Here is a 12,157-nt window from a genome sequence, read left to right as displayed (position 1 = left end):
AAGGTTGGGGTGGAAGGTGTTAGTGAAGTGTATGAACTGTTCGAGCTTCTCATGGGTGCACGAGGCGGCGCTGATACAGTCACCAATGTAACGGAGGAAGAGGTGGGGTTTAGGGCCGGTGTAGGTACGGAAGAGGGATTGTTCCACGTAACCTACAAAGAGGCAGGCGTAGCTTGGGCCCGTGCGGGTACCCATGGCTACCCCCTTTGTCTGTAGGAAGTGGGAGGAATTGAAAGGGAAGTTGTTGAGTGTGAGGACGAGTTCGGCTAAGCGGATGAGGGTATCAGTGGAGGGGGACTGGTCGGGCCTGCGGGACAGGAAGAAGCGGAGGGCCTTAAGGCCATCTGCATGGGGAATGCAGGTGTAGAGGGACTGGACGTCCATGGTAAAGATGAGGTGTTGGGGACCGGGGAATTGGAAGTTCTGGAAAAGGTGGAGGGCATGGGTGGTGTCACGGACATAGGTAGGGAGTTCCTGGACCAAGGGGGAGAAAATGGAGTCTAGATAGTTGGAGATCAGTTCGGTGGGGCAAGAGCAGGCGGAGACAATCGGTCGACCAGGGCATTCAGGTTTGTGGATTTTGGGAAGGAGATAGAAGCGGGCAGTGCGAGGTTGGGGAACGATGAGGTTGGAGGCCGTGGGTGGGAGGTCATCTGAGGTGATGAGGTTGTGGATGGTTTGCGAGATGATGGTTTGGTGCTCAGGGGTGGGGTCATGATCAAGGGGGCGGTGGGAGGAGGTGTCGGAGAGTTGGCGTCCGGCCTCGGCGATGTAGAGGTCAGTGCGCCATACTACAACTGCGCCTCCCTTGTCCGCGGGTTTTATGGTGAAGTTGGGATTCACAAGTTTCAAAATCTCCCCTCCCCCTACCGCATCCCAAAACCAGTCCAGCTCGTCCCTGCCTCCCTAACCTGTTCTTCCTCCCACCTATCCCCTCCTCCCACCTCAAGCCGCACCTCCATCTCCTACCGATCAACCTCATCCCGCCCCCTTGACCTGTCCGTCCTCCCTGGACTGACCTATCCCCTTCCTAACTCCCTACCTACACTCACCTTTACTGGCTCCATCCCCGCCTCTTCGACCTGTTTGTTTCCTCTCCACCTATCCTCTCCTCTATCCCTCTTCTATCCGCCTCCCACTCTCTCCCTATTTATTTCAAAACCCCCTTCCCCTCCCCCTTTTCTGATGAAGGGTCTCGGCCCGAAACGTCAGCGTCTCTGCTCCTATGATGCTGCTTGGCCTGCTGTGTTCATCCAGCCCTGCACCTTGTTGTCACTGTATTCTGCACTCTGTTCTGTTACCCTGATGCAGTTTGTATGGTACAATCTACCTGTATAGCAGGCAAAACATCATGTTTTATTGTTGCTCGGTACATGTGACAACAATAAATCACTCAATCAATTAAAAATCCAGTGTGAAAGAATAAGTCACATTCACATACCATTTTGCCTTTCAGAGCACCCTAAAAGGGGAGGATGATGAGTTAGAAGTCATGGTATATGTTGGTACCAACGATATGGGCAAAGTGAGGCACGAGGTCTTGCAACAAGAATTCAGGGAGTTCGGCAGTAGATTAAAAAGCTGGACCTCAATGATTGTAATCTCTGAATTATTCCCAGTGCAACATGCTAGCAAGTTTAGAAGTAGGAAAATAGGACAGATGAAAGCGTGGCTCAAGAGCTGATGAAAGAGGGAGTGTTTTAGATTCCTGGATCACTGGGACTGTTTTTGGGCAAGGTGGGAAATGTACAAATGGGGCGGTCTGCACCTGAATCACATTGGGACTAACATCCTCGCAGGTAGGTTTGCTGGTGCTGTTAGAAGTTTAAACTAGTCTGGCAGGGGGAGGAGAGACAGAATATTGATGGAACAGAGACACATAATGTTACAGCAAAGGAAGCAAGTCACAGAGTTCAGCTATGTTGAGTGTCAAGAGAGTAAGGCAAGGTGGGATGGACTTTAATGTTAGCAGTGTAATAGGTAAGACTGATGTGGTAATGGTGTGGATTGATAGATGGAAGCATAATATTGTTGCCATCACAGAAACATAATTGAGGGAAGGGCTGGACTGGCAACTCAACATTCTGGGCCTATGATCTTTAGGCAAGGCAGAGGTGGGTGTAAAAAGGGTCGTGGTGTAGCACTATTTATTAAGGAGTCAATTACTGTAATAAGGAGAGATAATATAGAGTCATAGAATCATACAGCATGGAAAGAGACCCTTCAGTCCAACCAGTCCATGCCAAACATAATCCTAAACTAAACTAGTCCCACCTGCCTGGTCCTGGCCCATATCCCTCCAAACCTTTCCTATTCATGTACTTACTCAAATGTCTTTTAAATGTTGCAATTCTATCCACATCCACCACTTCCTCAGCAAGTACATTCCACACGCAAACAACCCACTGTGTAAAAAAAATTGTCCCTCATGCTTTTTTTTAAATCTCTCTCCTCTCACCTTAAAAATGTGTCCCCTAGTCTTGAAATCCCCCATCCTAGGGAAAAAAAACAACATTAACCCTATCTATACCCCTCATTATTTAATAAACTTCTATAAGGTCGTTTCTCAACCCCTTACGCTCCAGTAAAATAGTCCCAGTGCTACACCAACCTTTCTTTATAACTCAAACCTTCCATTTCCAGCAACATCCTGGTAAATGTCTTGGAAGGGTCCTTAAACGAGCTTCTGTGGGTAGAACTTATGTTAAGGGGGCAGTCACTCGACTGGGGGTGTATTATAGACCCCCAAAGAGTCAGCAGGAAATAGAGGAGCAAATATGTAGACAGTTCACAGAGGTGTGTAAAAGTAATAATCAGATAATTACACTAGATTTCAACTTTCCCAACATAAATTGTGATAGTCATACTGTTAAAGGTTTAGAGAGTGCAGATTTCTTGAGATGTATCCACGGGAGTTTTTAGTATCAACATGTAGAAGGTCCAACTAGGGACAGTGCAATGCTGGATCTGCTTCTGGGGAAAGAAGCCAAACAAGTGCCTGATGTGGCAGTGGGGAAAATGTTTTTGCGATAGCGACCATAACACTGTAGAGTTAAAATTTGTTCTAGACAGGGAAAAGATGGCCTGCAAAAGATGGCTTTGGATTGGGGAAAGACAGATTTTATTAAAATAAAGCAGGATCTGGCCACAGTAGACTGGGCACAGCTCCTTACAGGTAAGTCTACAGCAGAGTAATGGGGCATTCAAAAAGAGTATAGGTCCAACATGTACCCTTTAGAGGGAAATGTTGGAGCAATAAGTTCAGAGAACCCTAGATATGTAGGACAATTCACTACTGGATAAAGAAGAAGCGTAGGGCTTTTAGCAAGTCCAAAGGGAGCAATTCAGCTGCAGCCCCACAGGAATGCAACAAGTGCGGGAGTGAACTTAAAAAAGCAAGTAGAAGAGCAAAATGGGAGCACCAGAAAAGACTCACAAACAGGATTAGGCAGAATCCTGGGAAACTTTATAAATACATTAAAGGGAAGAAGTTAACCAGGGAACAGGTAGGGCCTGTTAGGGACCAAGGGGGCAGCCTGTGTGTGAAGCCATACGATATTGGAATGGTGTTGAATGTACACTTCTCCTCAGACTTCACTCTGGAAAAGGAGAATGTAGGTGCATAATTCAGGAAAAGAGACTCTGAGGAACTTGCACAGTTTGCCATAGGAAATCTGGAGGTATTGGAGGCTCTCGCGGGCTTAAAAACAGACAAACCCCCCCTGGCCCAGATGAACTGCACCCCAGGCTGCTGAGAAATTGCAGGGGCTCTGACACAAATTTTTAATTCCTCTCTGGCCAATGCGGGTAAAGTGCTGGAGGACTGGAGACAGCTAATACAGTTCCACTTTTTAAGAAGAGTGGTAGAGATTAACCAGGCAATTACAGACCAATGAGTCTCACTTCAATGGTAGGCAAACTACTGAAGGAAACTCTGAAGGAATGCATTAATACCTACTTAGAAAGGCATAGGTTAATTAGGTATAGTCAGCATTGCTTTGTCAGAGGGAGGTCATGCCCAACAAATTTGTTACAATTTCTCACAAATGTGATCAAGTGTGTGGATGAAGGAAGTTCAGTTGATGTAGTTTATAAGGATTTTAGCAAAGCTTTTGACAATATCCCACTTGAGAAACTGATTGGGAAGGTTAAAGCACATGGAATTCAGGGAAACTTGGCAAGATGGATCAGAAACTGGCTTAATAATAGGACATAAAGGATAGTGGTAGAAGGCTGTTTGAGTGACTGGAGGCCTGTGTCCAGCAGTGTACCACAAGGATCACTACTGGGACCCTTATTGTTTGTTATATATATAAATGATATAGATGAAAATGTTGGGGGAATGTTAAGCAAATTTACAGTGACACCAAGATTGGTAGGGTGGTTAATAACGAAGATGGATGTAGGTTATAGGAAGATGTAGATGGGTTGATCAGATGGCCAGACCAGTGGCAGAAGGTATTTAGCCCTGATAAGTATGAGGTGATGCACTTTGAAAGAAGAAACAAAATCAGAGAGTATTTAATGAATGACAGGACACCGGATAACTTAGAGGAACAGAGGATCTTGGCATAATTACTCACAGACCCCTGAAATCGGCAGAGCACATGAATAGGATAGTTAAGAAGGCATATGGGACATTTGCTTTCATCAGATGTGGTTTAGGCTATAAGAGCGAGGAAGTAATGTTGGAATTGGTCATTGGTCAGGCCACAGCTGGAGCACTGTGTGCAGTCACCTCAATACAGGAAGGATGTGATAGCACTAGAGGGGGTACAGAGGAGGTTCACCAGGATGTTGCCTGGGATGGAGAAATTGAGCTATAAGGAGAGACTAGATAGGCTTACATTGTTTCCTTTACAGCAGAGAAGACTGAGGAAGGACATGATTAAGATGTATAAGATTGATGGGCATGTACATGGTAAAGAGAGCAGCTGTTCCCCTTGGTTGAGGGGTCAGTCGTGAGAGGGCATAGTTTTAGGGTAAGGGGCAGGGGATTCAGAGGGGATTTAGGAAAAAACTTTTGCACTCAATGGGTGGTGGGAATCTGGAATACACCACTTGAGAAGGTAATGGAAGCCAGAAACCCTACAACTTTTAAAAAATATTTGGGTGAGCACTTCAAATATCATAACATTCAAGGAAATGGGGCAAGTGCAGGAAATTGGGACTAGTGCGCATTCAGTGGTAGTTATGTTGGTGCAGACTCGATGGGCCGAAGGACCTTTTCTGCATTGTATGAATCTATGAATCTTCCACAGCCTCATCAGGTGGGGTCATAGTCAATGGAATGACTGGGTTCATGGAGTTTAGAGGGATTACAGTTTTCCAGGTGTCCAAAATGCAGGAACAAATCTAATTTAACAATCTAACCCTACGTGCAAGTATTTGAACTTAAAGAATGCATGCAGTTCTCAAAATGTTATGCAAATATTACATACCATCAGGACATTTCATCATTGCATTATAAGAACAAAATAAGTACTTTGTATGTGATTAAAAACGCACCTTATCCCACAATAGCATTTTTAAATTCAACTCTTCATTGCAAATGTAGTATTAGCACAAGCATTATTTCAAATAATGAAATAAATACTCACCCTTTTATTAGCTTTTTGTGAGAAAACAGTAGTTTCGTAAATGCAGTAAAAACAAATGAACAATATCATTACAACTACCAAATTCAAGAAAACTCTCAAGAGGTAGATTCTGAACTTTTCCTTCTTCGTCCTATCAGCAATCTTCTGTTTCATTCTTTCTTCGTTCAAGTCAGTCTATTGCCAAGAAAACTGGTTTAATTCTTCAATTCTTGATAAAAACAATAGAAATTACTGACAGTGTGTTTGTCAAAGCTAAATTTTCAGAAAGTGAGCATTTAAAAGAGAAATTGCACATTTTAAAATGTTAAGACTGCATTCAAGCAATAACTTATTAATCCAATACAAACTTAACCTTAGCAATACCACAGACAATCCTGTATCAATTTAAAACACAAGCTTTGGAAATGCCTCATATTGCCATGATTCTGATTTTACAGCCTGATTCATGTCTACTCAGATTGGTTTGTGAAGTTAGTTCAGTATGTTGGACATGTTTCGTAGCAGAATCGTCTTTCGAACTGACACTCCACGATTGTAAAGGAGAAAAATATAGTTAATCTGACAATTCAACCCAGAAGTTGGTCTTTGCGGGAGAACATACAAAAGTATGCATCAAAAATGGCAGAAACAGCACTGAAACATTGAAAGTTTCTGGTTCTGTGTTTCATTGACCAAAACTCAAGATTAAAAGGAACTAAACAAATTTAATATTGGGAGAGATACAGACACGAAATGACAGGCTATTTGACAACTGAGAAAAGGTTGAAAATATAGTTATAGGTTGTGAGTCATTCAGACAGTTAATGGCATTTTAAAACCACCAGTAACAGTCTTTGACAGCATTTAAAATGACATCATAACTGTATCAGTGTGAACACGGACCCAAGTTACTGCATCTTTGGAGGGAAATATTCTGGAAATTTGGGAACAAAGTTTGGTGCTCCTTTAGAACTTCATACTCTAATGGGTAACTGCCATTTTTGCCAGTGGCAGAAGCCTGATGATTGAAGTTAAGTCACACATTATACACCCCACTTTTCCATCGATGGCTATGGAAAATCAGGCAGATGTGCAACAGGAGATAACAGACCGGCTCCATCAGTTCTCCACCTATGCACCTAATTTACTCAACTCCACCAAATTCTCAGGCACCTTTAAATTTATCCCCTAAATTACTTTCTTCTCAAGCTTTTGCCCCTCCCTGCTATTCAAATATTTGTGTCCTGTATCATGACTTCCTACAGTTGTGTTTTCCATACAAACATTTCTTCATAACTTAATTCGAAAATGCCTGAAATTATATGGAATAGTCTTCTCTAAACCCTTTCCATCATGTTCTGATTCTTTAAGATAAAGTGATCAATAATCCATTGCAAACGAGAGAATGAACCTCAATACTGATCTGTACAATGTCAGTGCAACTCGTTGATATACATGGTAGACATCCATTTAGACACATAATAACATGACAGAGATAGTAAGAACTGCAGATGCTGGAGTCGGAGATTTGCGGGTGGCATTATTGTGACACTGGAGGAGGCCCAGGATGGACATGTCACCCAGGGAGTGGGAGAGGAAGTTGAAATGGTTCGCAACCAGAAGGTGTTGTCGTTTGTTGCGAACAGAGTGCAGATGCTCTACAAAACGGTCTCCGAGCCTCCGCTTGGTCTCACCGATGTGGAGAAGGCCACATCGGGAGCAGAGCATGCAATTGACCACATTGACGGATGTGCAGGTGAACTCCTATCTAACATGGAAGGTTCAATTTGTGCCTTGAATGGAGGTGAGGGGGGAGGTGTAAGGGCAGGTGTAGCACTTCCTGCTGTTGCAGGGAAAGGTGCCGGGGGTGATGGGGTTAGTGGGGACTGTAAAGTGGACCAGGGAGTCGCGGAGAGAGCGGTTCCTACGATAAGCAGATAGGGGTGGGAAGGGAAATATATCTTTCATTGTGGGGTCGGATTGTAGGTGGCGGAAGTGGCGGAGAATGATACAATGGATACAGAGGTTGGTGCAGTGATATGTGAGGACAAGGGGGATTCTGTCTTTATTTTTATTGGGGAGGTCGGTGGGCTGGAAATAGATGTCAGTTTCGAGGTGGTCACCAGAGACAGAGACGTCCAGGAAGGCAAGGGAGGTATCGGAAATGGTCCAGGTAAATTTGAGGTTAGGTGGAAAGTGTTAGTAAAGTTGATGAACTGTTCAAGCTCCTCGTGGGAGCACAAGGCAGCACTGACACAGTCATCAATGTAGCGGAGGAAGAGGTGGGGGTTAGTGCCAGTGTAGCAGTGGAAAAGGGACTGTTTCACGTATCCTACAAAGGGGCAGGCATAGCTTGGGCCCATGAGGGTGCCCATGGCCACCCCCTTAGTCTGTAGGAAATGGGAGGAGTTAAAGGAGACTTTCCTGCTCCTCTGATGCTGCCTGGCCTGCTGTGTTCCTCCAGCTCCACACTGTGTTATCTAACAACATGACATGGCTGACTGGATAGTTTTAGCATCTTTTCCCTTAAAAGAGCGTGAAACTTCTGTTTTAATTAAACTTTTGTTATTTCACTTATTTATTAGCTTTCTTACTTAAGCCTGGTTTAGTTTGTGCAATTCTTCCTTCAAATTTATTTAGCAGTGCTCTTTAGGAAAAACGCTTGCTCTATCCCTCTAAGATATAGTTCACCTTAAAATAAAACTTAACTGCAAGACATTGCAGTTAGTTAATGAGATTATTTCCATAAAATTCAGGAATCCTAGTACAAAATACAAGAAATTTACTAATGCAAATATCAGTTGCAATTGAGTTCTAAACTCTTTTCTTATAAATCGCTCATTCGAACTTCCAATCTAGGTTGCTTGTAGTGGGAAAGGGAGGGCATCATTGTTAAGTCTGAAGTTCAGCAAAACAAGTCTCTTCCTCTTGTCTTTTAACATTTATTATTTCTGGTACACCATGAGATTCCCTTTGGAGTTGCAAAAGTATTTGTCATGATTGGCCATGCTTAGATCTTTGTGGAGAATTTAGATTTGTGTATCATGCTGATCAGAGGCTCTCATAGGAAGCCATTATGACAGAGTCAAGCATTCTTCGTGGCCTCAATATCTTGTGAAGCAGCAGACCTGCTTGAATCATTAACTTAACTTACATGCAAATTATGACCAATGTAGATCATGCAACCCTTCAAGCCTAATCTATCATTCAATAAGATTGATGTGTTTTGTGTTTGAAAGTCTACATTTCCATCTATCCTCAATAACCTTTCATCCACTTGCCAAACAATAATCTAAATTTGCCTTAAACATATTCAATAATTCTACCTCCATCACTTTGTGAGGCAGAGTTGCACAAACATTAGAGATAAATAAAACCTTAAGTTTGTCTTAAAAGAGCAACCTTTAATTTGAAAACTGTGGCCCTCAGTTCTAAAACAAGGTTGCTGGAAAAGCTCAGCAGGTCTGGCAGCATCTGTGAAGGAAAAAACAGAAGTTCTGAGGAAAGGTCACCGGACCTGAAACGTTAACTCTGTTTTTCCCTTCGCAGATGCTGCCAGACCTACTGAGCTTTTTCAGAAACCTTGTTTTTTGTTCCTGATTTACAGCATTCGCAGTTCTTTTGGTTTTTACCCTCAGTTCTAACCTCACCCACACCATATAACATCCTTTCCACATTCACCTTGTCAAGTCACCTTTCAGGATTTTACACCCACCAATCAAGTCATGTTTTGCTTTTCTAGACTTCAATGAAAACAAGCCCAGTCTGTCCAATCTTTCCCCTCAAGGCAGCCCACTCAAACTTCCTGTGAACTGCCTTCAATCCACTTACATCTTTCCTTAAATAAGGACAGCAAAACTACACACAGTATTTGAGGTGTGATCAAAGAGAGATTTGATCAGTTAGGACTACATTTACTTGTTTACAGGAGTGAGAGGGAACCTCATAAAAACCGATGAAACTCCAACAAGCTTAGAAAGGGTAAATGCAGGAAAGATGTTTCCGATGACTGGGGAGGCCAGAACCAGGAGTCACAGTTTAAGAGTATGGGGTACACCATTTAGGACTGAGATGAGGAGAAATTTCTTCAATAGTGAGTGGTGAGCCTGTGGAATTCTCTGCCACAGAAAGCGATTTCTGTTTCCTAACCCTAACTTTATTGTACTGAATATTATCAAGAAGGAGTTGGATTTGTTTTTTTAAGTTCAAAGGGATCAAAGGGTATGGGGAGAAAGTGGGAACAGGGACTTGGATGATCATCCACTGTTTTCCTTTAGATTTTCCCTAGGAGTAGCTGTTCCCAGTGTACAGTGGCCAGATCCTGCCTTATTTTAATGAAATCTGCCTTTCCCCAATCCAAAGCCCTTTTTTCCCAGACCATCATTTTCTTATTTTCTCCTTATTCTATAAAGGAACCATTAAAAAAAGTACTTACTTTCAGTTCATACTGGAGACTGCTATGCTTCAGCTCTGCAGCATGCTGGTCAGTGATGCAAAAGTCCCAACCAGCAAAAATCTTATTACAAAAACTCTGAAATCGATCTTCAGATCTTATGAAGCTTTGCTTGAAACCTTCCACAGCCCTAAGAAATTGACACAAGATAAAAGTGGAGAGGTAAAAGTACGAATTCCAAACTCACTTTTAAAATAATACTTGCAGCTAGCAAAATATAGTCAATTTCAGAGTGCTAAATTTCAGCTCCAATCAAATAGGAAAAGAGCTGGACTACAAAATATTTAATTTTGAATAGTGTTACTTAAATGGAAAATGCAGTCTGCTTATATATTACATATTGTGCAGAAACTCTACTGCAACTGACCAAGAGATTAAACTGTTCTATCCAGATTTTTACATAGAGTTTCTGCAATGCGTTTTATAAAGCTGCTAATTATTTATTTTTAGAATACTATTCATTAAGTACATTCATGTACAAGGTATTGAAGGGGCTGCTTGATGCTAGAAATTTTTCCCGCTGGTCAGGTATCTAAAACTAGGGAGTTACAAATTTAGTAGAAACAGCTGAACACGTAGGACTGAGATGAGGATAAACGTCTTCACTGAAAGAGTTATGAAACTTTGAAATCCTCTGTCCAGAGGGTTGTGAAGTCTCATTGTTGAACATATTTAAGGCTAAGATTGATAGATTTCTGGTCTCTAGGGAATCAAGTGATATGGGATCCATTGGCAAAGTGGAGTTGAAGCGCAAAACCATCCATGACTTTATTAAATGGCACAGCAGACTTGATGGGCTGTACATTCTACTTTTGCTCCTATCTCTAGTGTTTAACCTTTGTGTGATGGTTGATCTTTGCATGCAGGACTTATTACTTTAATATATATACACTAGGCAATTTATGGCAGTTGGAAGAGGAATATCTGTTATATTTTAAGTCATCTGGATATTAAACAGCAGATACTCAAAAGATTCTTTCACACTTACTAAACTAATTTAAATATGGTCAAATTGAGAGAGAGTTACTCCACAGATAATGTAAAACAAATTATCATTTAAACCAGAACAAGATCATACAAAATTAAGAAAACAGCTGACAGTAAACAGTAATCCCAAAGATATTCAGTCAGGATTTCGACAGCATGTTACTTAAAAATTGAACGCGTGGTAGTACCATGCAGATTTATAGTTTATACATTCATTTGAATTATATTAAATTTAGAGCTGGAATAGGAACTGAAGCAGTTACCTTTTCACTACCCAGAATAAGCTCAATAGGATATAGAAGCACGTTGCCATGAAGTATGCAAGTGATAGGTTATAGTGAAAATTGCCAGAACTCAAATAATCAAATTTATAAAATCCATAAAATAGATATGTCTGCTCCAAGAATCCCTAAAACAAAAAAAAAGCACAAAATATACTAGTAAATGGAGAAGAGATACTCGAAAACAGGTCATTCATAGAAACAAAAGGCTAAAGCCTAAATGATGCATGTTTCAACAGTAGCACTTACAGTTTCACGTGGAGTTGGGAAGTGCAGGTGATGAGCTACACAAATTAGGAAGGCATTTTACATGGGTTCTCCATTAGCAAATACTTCACAACCATTTTTAGTTCACAAATATTAAGTGGTATAATAACTATATAATTACTTGCAAAAACAAATTACTTCAGATGCTGTAAGCTTCAAATATAAACAGAAATTGTGCGTGGAGCATTTTCATTAAAATGGATGAATTAGTCATGCAAATCGATTTAAATTGGTATGATACAGTTGGGATTACATGACTGCAGGGCAACCAGGGATGGAAAGTAAGTAAGCAGGAGTATTTAAATTTTGGGAAGGACTGACAAAAAGAAAAAGAAGAGGTGGGAAGCATTTGTGGTAAAGAGGAAATCAACGCAATAGTGAGGAAGGATATTAACAACATTGGTGAAGTGGAATTTGCATAGGTAGAACTTAGATACACCAAGAGCCAGACAGTGGGATGGACAGCAGGCTGGAGGCCTGGAGTGGAGTGGGCTGGAGGTCCAGAGGAGGATTGACAGCGGGCTGGAGGCCCAGAGCAGAGTGGGACGGCCAGCGGGCGGCAGGCCCGGGCTGAGCAGGACGGCCAGCGG

General features: G+C 42.0%; 1 protein-coding gene across 1 annotated transcript in view; it reads right to left on the bottom strand.

Annotated features, from left to right (window-relative positions):
• LOC109938457 (transmembrane channel-like protein 7) overlaps positions 1 to 12,157 on the bottom strand; it is a 103,778-nt gene that overhangs the window by 37,231 nt on the left and 54,390 nt on the right. The window contains exons 6-8 of the mRNA XM_048609836.1: positions 11,283 to 11,428; positions 10,015 to 10,162; positions 5,601 to 5,774 (exon numbers count right to left, since the gene is read on the bottom strand). Of these exons, the coding sequence (XP_048465793.1) occupies positions 5,601 to 5,774; positions 10,015 to 10,162; positions 11,283 to 11,428 (468 nt within the window). The remainder of the gene's footprint in view (positions 1 to 5,600; positions 5,775 to 10,014; positions 10,163 to 11,282; positions 11,429 to 12,157) is intronic.

The sequence above is a fragment of the Rhincodon typus genome, chromosome 21 (genome assembly GCF_021869965.1).
Source record: "Rhincodon typus isolate 14 chromosome 21, sRhiTyp1.1, whole genome shotgun sequence".
NCBI lineage: Eukaryota > Metazoa > Chordata > Chondrichthyes > Orectolobiformes > Rhincodontidae > Rhincodon > Rhincodon typus.
This window is presented reverse-complemented; position numbering and strand designations above follow the sequence as displayed.